General features: G+C 40.6%; 1 protein-coding gene across 1 annotated transcript; it reads left to right on the forward strand.

Annotated features, from left to right (window-relative positions):
• Positions 1–3: 3 nt before the first annotated feature.
• Positions 4–19860, forward strand: CDC123 (cell division cycle 123). The gene is made up of 14 exons (XM_034422101.3): positions 4–234; positions 2328–2430; positions 2955–3026; positions 4738–4798; positions 5330–5362; positions 6341–6436; positions 8403–8509; positions 9651–9699; positions 11022–11097; positions 13277–13399; positions 13507–13535; positions 14637–14765; positions 15631–15768; positions 19674–19860. The coding sequence occupies exons 2-14, from the start codon at positions 2357–2359 to the stop codon at positions 19704–19706; spliced, it is 1020 nt and encodes a 339-aa protein (XP_034277992.2). The 5' UTR covers positions 4–234; positions 2328–2356; the 3' UTR covers positions 19707–19860.
• Positions 19861–20362: the final 502 nt, after the last annotated feature.

Genomic DNA, 20362 nt, shown 5'->3' on the forward strand with positions numbered 1-20362 from the left:
ACCGAGATCCACCTACAGAGTACGTTCTCTGTCACTGATTGGCTTACGCAAACGCCTGTCACTTACCAGCTCCAAAGAAAGCTAGCCTTCCGGCTTTCCCTGGAGGGCGGTGCTAACCAGGCAGGTCGAAGGACAATCCTTCACCCAATAAGGAGGAGAAGGCGTGAAGCCCCGCCCGCCGCGCTCTTTGATTGGTCGGGTCCTCCAGGAGCAGCCGGGACGATGGAGTAGCAGGTAAAAGGAAGGAGCCGGAGGAGGCGAAGGCGGGCGCGGGGCAGCAGCAGGCGCGTGGGAATGCACACTTAGACACGTGTACCGCTTAGGACACGCCTCTGGGCTGCAGAGCTTGTTGCGGTTGGGTGCTGGGTTTCCCAATGACGTCATAGGCGAATATGGAGACTGATGGTGACTCTACACACAACACACACATCACGCATGAACACACGTAACACACGTACACACACATCATACATGAACACATACACACACAACACATACACATCACAAATGAACACACACAACACACACAACATATACACATACCACATACATATGCACACACAAAATGTACATATACACACATATAACATACACACACATACACATCATACATGAACATATACACATACAAACATACATGAACACATAACATACATACATACACATACATGAACACATACACATACAAACATCACACATACACACAACATATACACATACCACATACATATGCACACACAAAATGTACATATACACATACACACATATTACATATACAGATACACACAACATGTACATATACACACATATACACACAACATATACACATACACACATATAACATACATATATACACATAACAGACACATACACATATCACATACATATACACACACAAAACATACATATACACATACATATACACATATAACATACATGTACACATAGTTTATTTGATTTGTATACCGCCCTACTCCCGAAGGACTCAGCGCAGTGAACAGCCACAGGATAAAAAACATAAATATAAAATTTAAAACTGAATAAAATCGAATTAAACAATTTGGCCGAAGACAGATTTAAAACACACCAATAAATTAAAAACGAATTAAAATTTACGTTTTAAAAAGGGAAAAAGGGGAAACAGTTAGGCCAGGCCAGCCTGATGGAATAAAAAGGTCTTGAGAGCCCGGCGGAAGGTGCGTAGATCCTCCGTATCTCCGGGGGGAGCTCATTCCAGATACACATATAACATACATATACACACATGCACATCATACATGAACACATACACAACACATACATAGGTACACACACATGAGTATGCATATATATATATACATAGACATATTCACACGCAAACAACATGCAGGTACACATACACACATGTATATTTCCTTCCATCTGTCTGTGTGTGTAGGTATGTGTATATGTATGTATACACACAACATACACAGGTACACACATGAGTATGCATATGTGTGTGTGTACCTGCGTGTGTATGTGTGAATATGTGTGTATACACGTGTGTGTATACACACTTATTCACACACACACGCAGGTACACATACGTGTATGTGTAGTAGATGTGTATGTATATACACATACTCGTGCATGCACACACACAGATGAAGGAGAAGAAGGGAAGAAGAAGAGAGGGAGAAGAAAAGAAAGGGAGATGAAGACGAAGGAGGAGGAGAAGGGGAAGAAGAAGAAGGAGGAGGGCAGTTGATGGGTGGCTTGGACATAGTGGCAGGGATTGGGATTGGGATTGAGACTGGTCGTTTTGTGACTATAGAACTATAGACTATAGAACATTTTATGATGTTTGTGTATCTATATTTTTCTTGGCTGTACACCACCTTGAGTCCTACGGGAGAAAGGCGGTATAGAAATATAATAAATAAATAAATAAATAAACAGAGGTGGGCAACTACGGCCCCTCTATGACCTGTGGACTTCAACTCCCAGAATTCCTGAGCCAGCGGGAACGGTAAACCAAGATTGCCAGAATTCCTGACACTCACAAGTGGAATATACACTTTTGAGATACACGAGTATCTCAAATATGCGAAGGCTGAGGATATTTTCTTGGCTAGGGAAATAACACCTCAACCCCAAAGAACAATGCTACTCGATCTCTTTGGTCTTCTTAAAACATATCCTTCCCAGAGATACCTGCAAGACGGAGTAAAATATTTAGCATTTAATAAAAATGTTAACAGAAATGAAAGTGTCACTATTCAATCCTTCTGCCTTTAACGAATGGGGTAAAATGGTTCTCTGCCCTCGTCTTCAAATGTTAAGTTGTGTTGTTTCCTTTCCTGCAGAGCTGAGAGTCATCTTTTTGAATATCAAGATGAAGAAAGAACAGATACTCAACTGTCAATTCTCTTCCTGGTATCCTCGTTTTAAGAGGCAGACCATCCGCAGGTACCCGAGACTAATTTTTACCTTGAATTAGATAGCGAGCTTGTCCCAAAGGTGCTTTTTCAAGAAGAGGTAGCTGAACTTTCTGATTTTTCTTTGAAGAGGTTTCACTTCTCATCCGAGAACTTCAGTTCTGACTGAATGGTGGACGATAGAACTGAAGAAGCTTCTCAGATGTGAAGCAAAACCTCTTCAAAGAAAAACAAAATCCAGTTGCCTCTTGAAAAAGCACCTTTGGGACAACCATGGCCTGGATGACTGAGAATTTCCATCAACTTTTAGATAGAAGCTTATTCCTATAGAATTCTCTGATGAAACACCTTATTGGAAATTTATTAGAGATTTCTAATAGTTCATATGTAAGTAAGACAGAATCAGCCAGTCTTTAGGGACGGATTAGCAGCTTTGTTCATTATTTTTGCTTAAAACAACGTGAAGAAGTGATGCCTTTTCAGAACTTCCTTGCTGTGTCTTCAGATTTATAAGCTCTCTAAAATTATTTTGTTTTAATCCTTTTTCCATTTTAGTGTCATTCTTCCAATCCCACAGAACGTCAAAGATTATTTGTTAGATGATGGAACCCTGGTCGTTTCTGGCAGGTAAAAAATTGTCCTTAAAAGATTAAGATGCATTTTAAAAAATAATTATGTGTGGGTTTCTGTGATCTCTCTAAACACAGAGTCTGCTTTCCTCTCTTCTTTTCGATGATCATTGTGCCTCTGATGACAGAGTAGAAAATAGTAAAAATATAATACTGTATAAAGTTCTTCAGAGGCATTCAAATTCTGTGTCTCAGTAAATCTCAAATTTTGTGTCTCAGTAACCTCAAATTTTGGGTCTCAGTAAATCTCAAATTTTGGGTCTCAGTAAATCTCAGATTTTGGGTCTCTATAATTCTCAAATTTTGGGTCTCAATAAATCTCAAATTTTGGGTCTTAGTAAATCTCAAATTTTGGGTCTCAGTAAATCTCAAATTTTGGGTCTCAATTTCAGATTTTGTATCTCAGTAAATCTCAGTTTGTGTCTCAATAAATCTCAAATTTTGGGTCTATAAATCTCAAATTTTGGGTCTCAATAAATCTCAAATTTTGGGTCTCAGTAAATCTCAAATTTTGGGTCTTAATAAATCTCAGATTTTGTGTCTCTATAAATCTCAAATTTTGTGTTGCAATAAATTTCAAATTTTGGGTTTCAGTAAAACTCAAATTTTGTGTCTCAATAAATCTCAAATTTTGGGTCTCAGTAAATCTCAAATTTTGCGTCTCAGTGTAAATCTCAAATTTTGCGTCTCAGTGTAAATCTCAAATTTTGTGTTTCAGTAAATCTCAAATTTTGTGTCTCAATAAATCTCTAAGGAAATGGAAGCTTGATTTAAGTCCAGTAAGGTACAAAGCTAAACATTGCATATTTTTTCAAACCTGGAATGCAAATTTGAATATGTGCAAAGGTTTCTAAACCTTTCAGTCAGCCCAGGTAGTCCTCAACTTACAACAGTTCGTTCAGTGATGGTTCAAAGTTATAACGGCACTGGAAAAAAATTACTTATGACCAGTTTTCACACTTACAACCGTTGTAGCTGTCACGTGATCGGAATTCTGACCAGCTTGGCAATGGACTCATACTTACGACGGTCGCAGTGTGCCGGGGTTACGTGATCCCTTTTTGTGACCTTCCGACAAGCAAAGTCACTGGGGAAGCCAGCTTCGCTTAACAACCGTGTGACTAATTTAACGACTGCAGTGATTCACTTAACAACTGTGGCGAGAAAGGTCATAAAATGGAGCGAAACTTACTTAACAAACATCTCACTTAACAACAGTTTGACTAATTTCACAACTACAGTGATTCACTTAACAACCGTGGCGAGAAAGGTCGTAAAATGGGACAAACTCACTTAACAAATGTTTCACTTAGCAACAGAAATTATGGGCTCAATTGTGGTCGTAACTCAAGGACTACCTGCACTTTAAACCACCTCCTTCTAAACAAGTCTTTTCAGCAAAGCAACAATTTGGAACATTCCCCCCAATCTTTGATCATCTTACTAAGTGTTTTTTTCCCCCCTACAATAACAATTTCCTGCAATTTCCTGCTTTAACACAAACATCCGTAGTTTTTAATTGGAAAAATACTATTAATTGGCCAAAACAGATCGCTTTCATCTCGAGGTTTTTCCAGAGTGGTTTGTTTTTAAAGATTGTTTTGTTTTGTTTTTAGGTCCTTAAATGTTATAAAAGACTTATTGTAATTAAAGTTAAAACTTTAAAGATTTGATCCTCAAAACGTTTCACCTTCTGCTTTCTTATTTAGAGAGGATCCCCAAACTATAACCCAAGATGGAGCCGATGAGGAAGAAGCAGAAGAAGCGGTGGTTTGTAGAAAATGTTTATACTGTAATTATTTTTTGGGTGTGTGTGTGTGTGTCTCTGGATTGTCAGATAAATCTCCCCTCATTCTAGAATTCCATATCTTTTCCGTAAGTGAGGATGGAGATTCGTTCTCCGAACTTGGGGTTTCTGAACGTCTCGTTACCAGTCTACGTAACATCTTCAATGAATTTAGGGGAGGCCAGTGTTGGCCTTCTTCTGCTCCTAAGGGCTTTGTGTGGTCAGTGGGGTCTTGTGATGGGGAGGTCACACCAGGTGAGGGACCCATCAGGGATGGGTCAGGGATGGTTTGCATCAAGCGAGAGCCTCTTGGATGAGAAGCGAAATGTCTTCAAGGGGAAAAAAACCCCACAAAAGTCCAGTTGACTTGGGGGCCCCCCGGATGACTAAGAATCTCCGCAAACATTTGAACCTATTCACAATAACATTTATCGGTTAGCCACAATGAAACCACTGTCAATAGTCACATCCTAATCAAAAGGAATTCGTTTCTGGTCTCCCTTTTTTTCCCCCAGTGGTCTGATGATGAAAATACGGCAACGCTTACAGTAAGTCCCTCTGTATTCAATTATTTTTTGAATAGAAATAGAAAGAGGAATGGAGTGGAATGGGAATAGGATAGGGAATAGAATAGAATAGAATAGAATAGAATAGAATAGAATAGAATAGAATAGAATAATAATAGAATAATAATAGAATAATAATAGAATAGAATAATAATAGAATAGGAATAGGAATAGAAAATATGGAATAGAATAGAACAGAATAGAACAGGAACTGAATAGAATAGGAATAGAAAATATGGAATAGAAAATATGGAACGGAACAGAACAGAAAATATGGAATATAAAAAACGGAATGGAATGGAATGTAGAATATGTAGAATATATAGAATAGAATAGAATAGAATAGAATATAGAAAATGAATAGAATAGAATACCATAAAATGTAGAATAGAATAGATTATAGAAAATGAATAGAATAGAATGTAGAATATAGAGAATATAAAATAGAACAGAACAGAATGTAAAATAGAATAGGAATAGAAATAGAAAAGTCTTTATTGGCTAAGTTTGATTGGACACACAAGGAATTTGTCTGCGCTACATAAGCTCTCATTGTACATAAAAGCTATAAGTGATAAATCATGACCATAGTCGTCATAAAAAATACATTCATCCTAAATCATAAGATACAACACTGAGTGATAGTCATGGGATACTAAATGAGCCATCAACATAAATCATAGTAGGAAACTAAATAAAACAATATAAATCATAAGGATACTAGCAACAAGATTATAGTCATAAGATGCTAAGGAATTAGGTAATACGAAGGATGAGAAGAATAATAGTAATACAGTCTTAGCAAATAGTTTGACAGTGTTGTGGGAATTAGTTCTTTAGCTGAGTGATGGCATGCGGGGAAAAAAATTGGCTTGTATGCAACAATTGTAATGCAACATTATTTCTCCTGGAATACTGTTTGCCTTTTTGCCTTACAGTTTCTCTTTTGTGGTTTTCCAGGCACCAGAATTTCCCGAATTTTCCCTTAAAGTTGAAGAGGCCATCCATTCCTTGGGAGGCAGCGTTTTTCCGAAGCTTAACTGGAGCGCTCCAAGGGTAAATTTAATTTAATTTAAGGTGCAAAGTTCTGAATTTTGAAACCGACGTTTTAAGTTTTAAGTTCTGAATTTTGAAGCCGACATTTTAAGTTTTAAATTCTGAATTTTGAAACAGACATTTTAAGTTCTGAATTTTGAAACAGATCTTTTAAGTTTTAAATTCTAAATTTTGGAGCTGACATTTTAAGTTTTAAATTCTGAATTTTGGAGCTGACTTTTTAAGTTTTAAATTCTGAATTTTGAAACAGTCATTTTAAGTTTTAAGTTCTAAATTTTGAAGCAGACCTTTTAAGTTTTAAGTTCTGAATTTTGGAGCAGACATTTTAAGTTTTAGGCCTTTCCTTTGGAAAAGCTCTCCCTCTGAACCAACATGAAAAGAAACTGAATGTCAGAGAGATAATGCTGCAAGGGTTTTATAAATTGTGTGGCTCAAAAGGACCCAGCTGCGCTAATCTGCTAAAATCTCAGTTTACCCTACAAAGCAGCATAAATCAATCCCGTCTCGAACAAAGCCTTGTACATTTTCTGGCATTAATGAGGTGTAGGGGAAAGTTTAAACATTTGGCCTGTGCAACCTCCTGAATGAGTTATTGCCGTGCAGAACAGAAACCTCTAAAGAAATTGAGCAATTAATTTGGCCTGAAGGGTGGCACACTCCAAGTCTCACTTGGATGGGAGCCTGATTGACTTCAGCGGGAATAATTTTTGAGAAAGCAGAGATAAAAATCAGGCCTTGAAAGGACCAAGCGATCCCCCGCTGAGTCTTTTGCAATGTATGTCAACAAATAAGTTGCTTTTTCTGCGCTATTTAAATTGTCGGCTTTATTGCAGCACATTAACTACCGTTCTTTGCAGACCCGTAATAAGAGCTGCTTCTGAAGAATCCAATATAATCACGTTTTAATCCTGTAGTTCTGTAGTTTTTTAATGCATTTGAACCCCGTTTTTCACTGGAAAAACTTGGGGTGAATTTTGTTAAGCATTGAGCAAAGATACCTCACTCTCTACGTCTTGCAGACAAATCTAGATATGGACAGGTAATATTCGACGTAACAGCCACAATGGGGACTGGAATTTCCGTGGCTGAGCCAGGCGGTTGTTAGACAGTATTATACTCAGTTTTACCAACTTACCGGTTGTTAAGCGAATCGCCATAGTCCTTAAATGAATCCCGCCGTTGTTAAACGAAAATCCAGCTTCTCCCACCAAGTCGGAGGGTCGCAAGTGGATATCACGTGTTCCTTAGGATGCTGCAAACTCACACGAATACTTTCCGTTTGCCAAGCACCCGGATTTTGATCATGTGACTGTGGCGATGCTGCAACAGTCATAAGCGCGAGGACTGGTCGTAAATCCCTTTTTTCAGTGTTGTAACTTTGAATGTGTTCTGACCCGGCTGCCAAACACAACAGACGTTCTGTGGTTAAATAAATGTGACAAACCCTCTGCATTTAAATCAATGATTCCTATATTAGGAGCTCCTAACAACAGCTCCCGACAGGCCACAACAAAACGATTACTAAATGAAAATTTGTCATATACAGGTAGTCCTTGACTTACAACATTCAAAGTTACAGCGGCACTGAAAAAAACTGACTTAGGACTGTTTTTCACACTTACGACCGTTGCGCCATCCCCATACATGATTTACATTCAGACGCTCCACAACTGACTCACCTTTATGACGGTTGCAGTGTCCCCCGGGGGTTACGCGATCAATCCCCTTTTGCGACCAAGTCAACAGGGAAGCTGGGTTCACTTAACAACCGTGTCACTAATTTAACAACCGCAGTGACTCACTTAACGACTGTGGCCAGAAGAGTCTTACAAATGGGGCAAGACTCACTTAACAAATGTCTCACATTAGCGGCTGAAATTTTGGGCTCCATGAATGGTTGTAAGTCGAGGACTGCCTGTAAGCAGTTAAAAGCATGTCTGAAATAAATAAATCCGTTTTCTTTAAGGACGCCTACTGGATCGCCATGAATAATTCCCTGAAATGCAACAGCCTCAGTGATATTTTCCTCCTTTTGAAAAGTTCGGATTTCATTACTCGCGACTTCACTCAGCCGTAAGTTGGACCTGTCCCTTTGAACAGGGAGATTCGAAAAAGTCCCAATATATTGCTTTTCTTCCTTTGTCTCTCCTGGAGATTAAAACATACGAAGAATGGCTGCAGGATTTGGGTTTGGCCAGTCTAAGGAAAAGAAGGACTAGGGAGGGACGTGATAGAAAGATTCCAGTATTTGAGGGGCTGCCACAAAGAGGAGGGGGTCCATTTATTTTCTAGAGCACAGGAGACAAGAAAGAATGGATGGAAACTAATCAAGGAGAGAAGCAACCTGGAATTAAGGAGAAACTTGGTGACAGTGAGGACAATTAACCAGTGGAACTGCTTGCCACCAGAAGTTGTGGGTGCTCCATTACTCTCTCATGGGCATGAAGGGACTCATGACTTATGACGCGTTTGATCCCTCCCTCGGGCTCAGCCTCCTACATCTAGGTTCCTTTAAGTGTTACCTGGAGGTTTTTTTTTTTGGCAATTTCTCCATCTTAGTGGTGCACAAACAATGGGCTTTTGTAAAGATTGTTCTTATTCATCCAGATTACATTTTAATTTCTGCGTGGAATAGTCGTACTTTTCCCCTTCCTTTATTTAAAGATCCTTCCAGGTCCTCATGAATGTATCTGGTAAGAGTCCGAAATAAACAGACATCCTGATTCGGTTAACAGTCCATTAGTCTTGGTATTGATTAAGTGCTGATAACCCACTGAAGTGAAAATGATTAAATGCTAATTGGGTTAAGGAAGGGAACAGGTGAAAATTGAGGGAAGGAAAACACCACAGGCTCTCCTGGATAAAAATTCAATCATTTAACAGTGCCAATAAAATACGATGGAAATGGAAAAATGGGAGTGATTATACTCGTACAATATAAGGAGGAGGAGGAAGAGGGTTGTAGGGTCCTTGGTGCTCTCTGAATTTGGTTGTTTTCTTGCAGACGTTTGATGACCAAGCTAAGTAACATCATCAGTGCTAGAAGGAAGGGGGTGGGGTTTGCTCTCATCAGTTGATTTGGTTGCTTGCTCCTTAACACTGTTAGCAAGTGGTGAGTGTGTCACCGAGGAGCCTGTCACAATCAGTGGCGCTCGTACTTGTGGCGGTTAAAGGCATATTCGCAAATCTATCACGTGTGTTTCTTCCTCTCTAGGTTTATCCATTGCAACGATGATTCCCCTGACCCTTCTTTGAATTATGAAGTAAGCGCGACAGCTACTCTTCCTCGGGTTGCCTTTTGAACCCAGCACAAAACGTTTCCTCCCACACCAAGTTCCGTAGGAGAAAAATAAGAGAGGGAGAGAGAGAGAGAGAGATGGATAGGATAGAGAGATATTTAATAGATCATTAATATTTAATAGATTTAATAGAAGATGGATGGATGGATGGATGGATAGATAGATGGATGAACATATTGATACGATAGATAGATAGATACTTAATAGCTAATAATTAATACATTTAATAGATGATAGATAGATACCGTGTTTCCCTGAAAATAAGACCCTGTCTTCTATTTTTTTGAACCCTGAAATAAGCGCTTGGCCTTATTGCCATGCACTCAAAAGCCCGATTGGGCTTATTATCAGGGGATGTCTTATTTTGGGGGAAACAGGGTATCTATCTATCTGTCTCTCTGCCTGCCTGTCTATCCATATCTATCTATCTATCTTGTTTCCCCCAAAATAAGACCCTGACTTATATTTTTTTGAACCCTGAAATAAGCGCTTGGCCTTATTGCCATGCGCTCAAAAGCCCGATTGGGCTTATTATCAGGGGATGTCTTATTTTGGGGGAAACAGGGTATCTATCTATCTGTCTCTCTGCCTGCCTGTCTATCCATATCTATCTATCTATCTTGTTTCCCCCAAAATAAGACCCTGACTTATATTTTTTTGAACCCTGAAATAAGCGCTTGGCCTTATTGCCATGCGCTCAAAAGCCCGATTGGGCTCATTATCAGGGGATGTCTTATTTTGGGGAAAACGGTAGATGGATGGATGGATAGATGGATAGATAGATGGATGAACAGATTGATACGATAGACAGATATTAATAGATACTATTTAATAAATGTAATAGAAGATTGATAGATGATGGATGGATGGATGGATGGATGGATGGATGGATAGATGAACAGATTGATACGATAAATAGATATAAATAGATAATAATATTTAATAAATGTAATAGAAGATAGATGATGGATGGATGGATGAACAAATTGATACAATAGATAGATATTAATAGATAATAATATTTAATAAATGTAATAGAAGATAGATAGATGATGGATGGATGGATGGATGGATGGATGGATGAACAAATTGATACGATAGATATTAATAGATAATATTTAATAAATGTAATAGAAAATAGATGATGGATGGATGGACAGATTGATACAATAGATAGATATTTAATAGATAATAATATTTAATATTTTCTTAATTATCCCTTAAGATGAAAGTGTTGGTGTTTTTTTGTGCCAGTTAATCAGAATTTTTCTATTCCCTTCCCTCAGCTTGTCCTCCGAAAATGGTGTGAATTGATTCCTGGGGCAGAGTTTAGGTGTTTCGTGAAGGAAAACAAACTTATTGGTGAGTTTATCATCAGTAAAAGCTGATTTATCCTCTGCTGCGTCCAAAGCTTTTCCAGATTATTTTTATTGTCACTCTCCCGCATTTCACACTGTGAGACTGCATATTAAATTTTGGGTATGATTCTTTTCGTCCCCGTCCTTTTACTTCTGCACAGTTTTTCCCATAATGGTCCAAGCAGCTCAAAAAAAATTAATAATACGAATGACCATCCTGCAGTCTCTCTGGATTTTAATATTTATGCATTGTCTGAGGACTTAATAATATGCCCCTTTCTACATCTAATCTTTTAAACTACAAGTTGCCTCTCCTTTTGGTTCACGGCAATCTCTAATGCAGCTTTGAAATCCGGTTGCTGATGGCATCATGGAAAGAAATTTAATTTGGCTAAGACGCTGAGCTTGTTGATCGTAAGGTCAGCAGTTCAGCGGTTCGAATCCCTAGTGCCGCGTAACGGGGTGAGCTCCCGTGACTTGTCCCAGCTTCTGCCAACCTAGCAGTTCGAAAGCACGTAAAAAGGCAAGTAGAAAAATAGGGACCCCCTTTGGTGGGAAGGGAACAGCGTTCCATGCGCCTTTGGCATTGAGTCATGCCGGCCACATGACCACGGAGACGTCTTCGGACAGCGCTGGCTCTTCGGCTTTGAAACGGAGATGAGCAGCGCCCCCTAGAGTCAGGAACGACTAGCACATATGTGCGAGGGGAACCTTTACCTTTAACATTCTTGGATCTTATCTCTGACATATCTGTAGAGCTTGCCCACTGAAACTGCTAACTTATAGAAGTTTCTATTCTAAAACATTGTTAGTTATCAAAATTTCAAATAGAGCAGAGGTGATCTCAAAATGTTTTCTAGCCAGAGGCTGGGGATGATGCGTGCGTGTGGCGGCAAGCGGCTGCAGAAGAAGTGGACCGGCATCAGGCTCCTGTTGGGTGGGGCTGTTGGTGCCGCCGCCGCGAGGCGAGTCAATAATTAGACCCACCCAAAAAGAAGCCCTAGTTGTTTTTTCGGAGGTCAAAAGAAAATAAGACCTGGTCTTATTTTCAGGAAAACAAGGTAGATATCAACATAACTCCTTTAATTTATGTTGATGATGTCACTGGGGAGTTAATCTCCACAATACAATGGAGCTGTCTTCAAAGAAAAGCTATTGTGTACGTGTGAAAGTTTCTGTAATGGCTGAGTAGTTCGGAGAACCGGTAGCGGAAATTTTGAGTAGTTCAGAGAACCGGTAGCGGAAATTTTGAGTAGTTCGGAGAACCGGTAGCAGAAATTTTGAGTAGTTCGGAGAACCGGTAGCGGAAATTTTGAGTAGTTCGGAGAACCGGTAGCGAAAATTTTGAGTAGTTTGGAGAACCGGTAGCGAAAATTTTGAGTAGTTTGGAGAACCGGTAGCGGAAATTTTGAGTAGTTCGGAGAACCGGTAGCGGAAATTTTGAGTAGTTTGGAGAACCGGTAGCGGAAATTTTGAGTAGTTTGGAGAACCGGTAGCGAAAATTTTGAGTAGTTTGGAGAACCGGTAGCGAAAATTTTGAGTAGTTCGGAGAACTGGTACCAGAAATTTTGAGTAGTTTGGAGAACCGGTAGCGAAAATTTTGAGTAGTTTGGAGAACCGGTAGCGAAAATTTTGAGTAGTTTGGAGAACCGGTAGCGGAAATTTTGAGTAGTTTGGAGAACCGGTAGCGGAAATTTTGAGTAGTTCGGAGAACTGATAGCAGAAATTTTGAGTAGTTCGGAGAACCGGTAGCGGAAATTTTGGGTAGTTCGGAGAACTGGCAAATACCACCTGTGGCTGGCCCCAGAGTGGGGTGGGAATGGAGATTTTGCAATAGCCTTCCCCCAGGAGTGGGGAGGGAATGGGGATTTTGCAGTATCCTTCCCCTGCCACGCCCACCAAGCCACACTACGCCCACTCAGCCACGCCCACAGAACCGGTAGTAAAAAAAATTGGATTTCACCACTGGTTACAGTCCTGTAAGAGGAAACATTTGGCACCTTCCGAATGTAATTAATTAGAATAAGTTCTAAGCAGGCTCAGGTTTAAATTTTTATTTTTAATTGATCAACAAAAGCATGGTATCATTGGGGCTCATATTCTACCACTCTGCTTTTAATTCCAAGGAAGTCTTGCGGTAGCAAGATTAACAAAAATTATAATGAATATAATTTGTCTTCCAGCTATATCTCAGCGAGACTACACTCAGTACTACGAACATATCTCTAAGCAGAAAGAAGAGATCTGTAGATGCATACAGGATTTTTTCACCAAACACATACAGTATAAATTTTTGGATGAGGATTGTGAGTACCCTTTTAATTTTAATAAGATTACTGTGGGTATTTTCTAACAATTGCAAGGATACTCACTATTCCTACTTTCTGCTTTTTCCCCCCCCCTTCCTATTTAGTTGTATTTGATGTCTACAAGGACAGTATGGTAAGTCAGCTTTCTCTTCTAATAACCGTGCTGATCAGTGGTGGAATTCAATTTTTTTTACTACCAGTTCTGTGGGTGTGGCTTAGTGGGCGTGGCAGGGGAAGGATACTGCAAAATCTCCATTCCCTCCCCACTCCAGGGGGAAGGATACTGCAAAATCCCCATTCCCACCCCAATCCAGGGGGAAGGATATTCAAAATCTCCATTCCCTCCCCACTCCAGGGGGAAGGATATTGCAAATTCCACATTCCCTCCCCACTCCAGGGGAAGGATACTGCAAAATCTCCATTCCCTCCCCACTCCAGGGGGAAGGATACTGCAAAATCCACATTCCCTCCCCACTCCAGGGGGAAGGATATTGCAAAATCCCCATTCCCTCCCAACTCCAGGGGAAGGATACTGCAAAATCCCCATTCCCTCCCCACTCCAGGGGGATGGATATTGCAAAATCTGCATTCCCACCTCACTCTGGGGCCAGCCAGAGGTGGTATTTGCCGGTTAACCAAACTACTCAAAATTTCTGCTACCGGTTCTCCAGAACCTGTCAGAACCTGCTGAATAGCACCCCTGGTGCTGATCGTTGGGAAGGTATATAATTAAGACCCTGATTTTCTCCCCAAGAGATTGGGAGCACCTAGCCAGCCGGGTCTGATCTTCAAAACACTGAATTGGTCACTAAGTGGAAGACGGGAAAAAAAATCAGGTAACCAAAAAACATACCTGAGAAGAAATCCATATTACAGAGGGAATAAGGAATGGCCTTGAAGGCAGGAGGAAGAGTGTCTATTAAGGCAGCGTTCAGATAAGCAGGGCTTGTACCCAGACAAATGAAGCAACTTGAGAAAACATCTAAGACAATCCCTCAGGAATTCACAATGAAGATAAAATGAGGGGAAGAAAGCCCCTGATTTTGGATTATCTAGATTCTGTCACAACAGTAGTAATCCAGATTTATGTGGAATTGGTGTCTTATCCCTCAGAACTTTTGAAACAGAAACGTAACCGATCTGAAAAGGAAAAGGAAATTGTGTTATTGGTGTTTTATTTTATGCTATCCACATACGGATCGTTAACATTTTGACTCTTGCCATCCTTCTTCAGGGCAGAGTTTGGCTCATCGATTTTAATCCGTTCGGGGAAGTAACGGATTCTCTGCTGTTTACATGGGAAGAAATACGGTCTGGAAACAGTTTGAAAAATGACCATACTGAAGGTGCAGCGATGGAAGAGGTAAGAGAACAGAACATATTTTTAAAAATACAGGATAAATCTATATACAGGCATACATGCAATTAAGGCAGCTTTTCTCATTTTGCTAAGCATTGACATTTTACTTTTAAAAATTTTTTTAAAACTGTCCAGAATTACTGTGTGACAAGAATAAGTGAGTGAGGGAGAGAGCGAGAGAGAGAGAGAGAGAGAAAGGAGAGAGAGAGAGAGAGAGAGAGAGAGAAGAGAGAGAGAGAGAGAGAGAGAAAGAAAAGAGAGTGAGGGAGAGAGCGAGAGAGAGAGAGAAAGAAAAGAGAGAGAGAGAGAGAGAAAGAAAGAAAGAAAAAAAGAAAGAAAGAAAGAAAGAAAGAAAGAAAGGAAACCCCGCTGCTCAAACAGGAGACCCATACATTCCAGACAAATGGTTGTCCAGTCTCTTCTTAAAAACCTCCAGTGATGAACCCACAACTTCTGGTGGCAAGCTGTTCCACTGGTTAATTGTCCTAACTGTGAGGAAATTTCACCTTAGTTCTAGGTTGCTTTTCTCCTTGATTAGTTTCCATCCGTTGCTTCTTGTCCTACCCTCAGGGGCTTTGGAGAAAAGCTTGACTCCCTCTTCTTTGGGGCAGCCCCTGAGAGATTGGAACACTGCTATCATATCAGTATTCTAATATTTGAGGAGCTGCCACAAACAAGAGAGAGGTCAACCTGTTCTTCAAAACACCAGAAGGCAGGAGAAGAAACAATGAATGGAAACAAATGTTTCAGAGAAAGTGCGATATATGAGTATTTTAGACTGCATCGATTCGCTAATTAATGCAAAACGAATTTGCAAGGAAATAATTGAGTCAATCTTTCTCGACGTTGCTCTTCCCTTCCAAATTAGGAGTCTCTATCCTTCCGGTGCACGAACAGCAGCCTCACGGTCCAGCCGAGTCCGTATCTGAGCTACAGGTTGCCCAAAGATTTTGTGGATCTCTCCACGGGAGAAGATGTCCACAAATTAATTGACTTGCTCAAGCTGGTAAGTGGATTTGGAGAGGATTATGGAGAGGGTAATCTTTTTACGTGATCTTTTGGGATATAAAAAGTCATCCTGCTAGGAATTCTTATAGCTTGGAACCCTCCTTCGCAGAAGTGTAGTCCTACATTCAAGATTCACCTACCACTAGATTTTCCCTTACCAAATTCTAGACAGTTCAGCGAAATATATAAAAAGCTTATTTTTAAAAGTGTTACAATGAAGGAGGTGATTGATACACTCAAATTGGAATGTAGTCCCTGGTGATTGGTGCCCACTTTCACAACATAACTATAATATTGTTTGCAATATTCTTCAAGACTAAAGGGGTCATTTAGTTCTTTCCTGAAGGGGAAAGGACCCCCATTCACTCCCCTTGTCTATCTTCCAGTGTTTTTCAACCTTGGCAACTTTTAGATGTGTGGACTTCAACTCCCAGAATTCCCCAGTCAGCTTATGTGGACTTCAACTCCCAGAATTCCCCAGTCAGCTTGTCTGGACTTCAGCTCCCAGAATTCCCCAGTCAGCTTCTCTGGACTTCAACTCCCAGAATTCCCCAGTCAGTTTGTCTGGACTTCAACTCCCAGAATTCCCCAGTCAGTTTGTCTAGACTTCAACTCCCAGAATTCCCCAGTCAGCTTGTCTGGACTTCAACTCCCAGAATTCCCCAATCAGTTTGTCTGGACTTCAACTCCCAGAATTCTCCAGTCAGTTTGTCTAGACTTCAACTCCCAGAATTCCCCAGTCAGCTTGTCTGGACTTCAACTCCCAGAATTCCCCAGTCAGCTTGTCTGGACTTCAACTCCCAGAATTCCCTAGTCAGTTTGTCTGGACTTCAACTCCCAGAATTCCCCAGTCAGTTTGTCTAGACTTCAACTCCCAGAATTCCCCAGTCAGCTTGTCTGGACTTCAACTCCCAGAATTCCCCAATCAGTTTGTCTAGACTTCAACTCCCAGAATTCCCCAGTCAGCTTGTCTGGACTTCAACTCCCAGAATTCCCCAGTCAGCTTGTCTGGTCTTCAACTCCCAGCATTCCCCAGTCTGCTCCTGTGGACTTCAACTCCCAGAATTCCCCAGTCAGTTTGTCTAGACTTCAACTCCCAGAATTCCCCAGTCAGCTTGTCTGGACTTCAACTCCCAGAATTCCCCAATCAGTTTGTCTGGACTTCAACTCCCAGAATTCTCCAGTCAGTTTGTCTAGACTTCAACTCCCAGAATTCCCCAGTCAGCTTGTCTGGACTTCAACTCCCAGAATTCCCCAGTCAGCTTGTCTGGTCTTCAACTCCCAGAATTCCCCAGTCTGCTCCTGTGGACTTCAACTCCCAGAATTCCCCAGTCAGTTTGTCTAGACTTTAACTCCCAGAATTCCCCAGTCAGCTTGTCTGGACTTCAACTCCCAGAATTCCCTAGTCAGCTTGTGTGAACTTCAACTCCCATCATACTGGCTGGGGAATTCTGGGAGTTGAAGCCCACACAATTTAAAGTTGCCAAGGATTGAGAAACACTGATATAATTTATAAGATCGGTACTTTGTGATGGAAATAGGTATATATCAGTTTCCCTGCAAGTTCCTGTCACAATTTAAAACATTTATCCCTTGGCATTTTAGAAAAATATACTCAAAACTCTGGATTATTTTTAAGATCAGTTGATTAATTTTTCCGAGGAACCAATTTACCTTTCAAACCGTTGCAAAATTTATGTTTTCGGATGCCCCTTAGAGAGAAACTTAAGGGCGGAGATGCACACCTTTTCACAAATCATTTTCAGCTCTCCAAAATTCAGTCACTGGAGTTCTATCCCTCTAATAAGTTTAGAAACTAATTTGCAGAAAATCAAGCGTGGTAGAAAACCACAAAGTTTTGCCTCAGTCTGTTGAGTGGCTTTCTTAAAGCTATTTTGCTTTCACAACAGCAAAGGGAGGCTCGGAATTGGCCAAGTTTGAAATCTCACTTGGGAAAAAAAAAGATTTTAGGAACACTTTTATGTCGTTTAAATCCACGATGAATGGTCTGAAAGCTTAAACAAAGCCAACCACAAGGAACATCCATTAATTGTGTTCCCACAGTGTGACTTGGGTATTTATACAGCCCCAATTCCGATCAAAGAGCAGCAAAGGCTTAGAAATTTTTTGCAAACAACCTTTTTGAGTTTTGAACTAAATATTTAGCCTATAGATATTTTAATTTAAAGCATGCAGAGGTGGCCTGTAAGCTGTTAAATTTCCCTACTGGGACTTTCTGGGGCTTTTTTAGGGATGGATGAAAGGACCGTAGCAGGAAAATTACCAATTCTTTTCTAGTATAGAAAAATGGTTCCTTCGTGAAAACTGAGGTCTCACACAACTCCACAATGTTAGGAGACCCTAAAGTTTGAATTGATTATTTTATCTTTTTATGGTATTTAGTTTTTGTTGCGTACAGGCTTCGTATGATTTTTTAAAAAAATCTTTTTAATATTGGAAACCGCCCAGCGGCCGGTAAGATGGACGGCCAATACATTTAATAAAATAATAAACCGTGCATTGGTCCATCATTACGGCTTGGTCAAAAATATCATTTGATTTCTAACAATCATTGTTCCGGCAGGCCTGAGGCCGTTGATCTCGCTCTTGTGATCTGGCGAGATCCGGCCATGAATGGCGTGAATGAGTTTTTAATGTTTTTAATTTTTCAATGTCTTTTTATAATGATTTTTTAAATGTATTGTGAGCCGCCCTGAGTCTTCGGAGAGGGGCGGCATATAAATTTAATATTAAATTAAATTAAATTGTGGTGACTGGTTATTGGTTCTTAACTTGACTATCAGTTTGTCTATTGTTTTCTACTCGATGTCTCCACAAATCCGTTAAATTTCTCGGTCTGTGCAAAAGCTGTTCGGACGGTTCAGAAAATGGAGTTAAACAGATTAAACATATTAACAGAGTTGGAAGGGACCTTATAGGTCATCTAGTCCAACCCCCCCCCCCCCACTCAAGCAGGAGGGTCATCTCTGTCCCTGGGCAGTTTTGGGTGAGTCATGTTCTCTCAGGCCAAGCTCCTCATGGAGTGGTGGTTATTTATTTTTATTTGTAGCTTTATTAATTTATGTCTCAGCTTCGTTATTTTTATAAGCAACTCAAGGCTGTAAATATATACATAGTGCTCCTTCCTACTCTTATTTTGCCCCAAACAACAACCCTGTGAGGTGGGTTTAGCTAAGAGAGAGGGACTGTTTTCATGGCTAAGGCGGGACTAGAACTCACTGTCTCCTGGTGATTGGCCCAAAGTCACCCAGCCGGCTCTCGTGCCTAAGGCGGGACTAGAACTCACTGTCTCCTGGTGATTGGCCCAAAGTCGCCTAGCCAGCTTTCATGACTAAGGCGGGACTAGAACTCACCATCTCCTGGTGATTGGCCCAAAGTCACCCAGCCGGCTTTCATGCCTAAGGAGGGACTAGAATTCACTGTCTCCTGGTGATTGGTCCAAAGTCACCCAACCGGCTTTCATGCCTAAGGAGGGACTAGAATTCACTGTCTCCTGGTGATTGGCCCAGAGTCACTCAGCTGGCTTTCATGCCTAAGGCGGGACTAGAACTCACTGTCTCCTGGTGATTGGCCCAAAGTCACCTAGCCAGCTTTCATGACTAAGGCGGGACTAGAACTCACTGTCTCCTGGTGATTGGCCCAAAGTCATCCAGCCGGCTTTCGTGCCTAAGGCGGGACTAGAACTCACTCTCTCCTGGTGATTGGTCCAAAGTCACCCGGTCGGCTTCCATGCCAAAGCGGGACTAGAACTCACTTCTCCTAGTTTCTAGCCTGATGCCTTCCATATCCCCTGGAGTAAAACTGAAATAACAAAACAGTATGCTTTTTATGAATAAATCCATAAAATATCCACTCCAATTTTTGTTGTTGTTTTTAAACCAGAAAAGAAACCAGCCAGAGGATGACGAAACATGAAGAACACGGGATAAAATGAAAAAAAAAACCTAAAAAACGGAAAGGAGGCCACCCAGAAAAATAGCATTTTAACTGCAGCAGTTCTTTCGTCAGAAAAGAAAGGTGATGTTAACATTGCATCATCCTTTTACGGAATAAAGATGTTTTCACCTCATTAGACAAAAATTTCTTGGGAAATAAGGATCCCCCATTTATACCGACTGGACTCAGTTCTCTCCCAAAAAGTCTGTATATTTCGTTTCTAAGTGTTTGGTTTGCGTTTCTTCCAGGTTTCCTACTTATAGCGGGGCTGATAATATTCTGTCTTTCAGAAAGGACAGAATATCAGGCAAAGGCAAAAGATGGAGCGTAAAACGGGAACCAGCACCGAGCTTCAAGATATAATTTACTAATAGTTGGGATACTATTTGCGGTCCAGCCAAAAGGCTTGGGAAAATCTTGCCTTCTTTCAAGGTGATGGATAACTGCGGTAGAAATAGAAGAAATAGAATAACAGAGTCGGAAGGGACCTTGGAGGTCTTCTAGTCCAACCCCCTACTCAGGCAGGAAACCCTGCTACCATTTCAGACAAATGGTTGTCCAATCTCTTCTTAAAATCTTCCAGTGTTGGAGCGCTCACAACTTCTGGTGGCAAGTTGTTCCACTGATTAATTATT

Source organism: Pantherophis guttatus, chromosome 7, assembly GCF_059756535.1.
Source record: "Pantherophis guttatus breed Tessera chromosome 7, ASM5975653v1, whole genome shotgun sequence".
In the NCBI taxonomy this organism is placed as follows: Eukaryota; Metazoa; Chordata; class Lepidosauria; order Squamata; family Colubridae; genus Pantherophis; species Pantherophis guttatus.

What these genes read in the sequence shown, in the direction of transcription:
- CDC123 (XM_034422101.3), top strand. Translation starts at nt 2,357, where the DNA reads ATGAAGAAAGAACAGATACTCAACTGTCAATTCTCTTCCTGGTATCCT. An exon ending in TTAACTGGAGCGCTCCAAGG is followed by an intron (nt 6,437 to 8,402) that starts GTAAATTTAATT and finishes GTTTTCTTTAAG; the next exon opens with GACGCCTACTGGATCGCCAT. An exon ending in AAGGTGCAGCGATGGAAGAG is followed by an intron (nt 14,766 to 15,630) that starts GTAAGAGAACAG and finishes CTTCCAAATTAG; the next exon opens with GAGTCTCTATCCTTCCGGTG.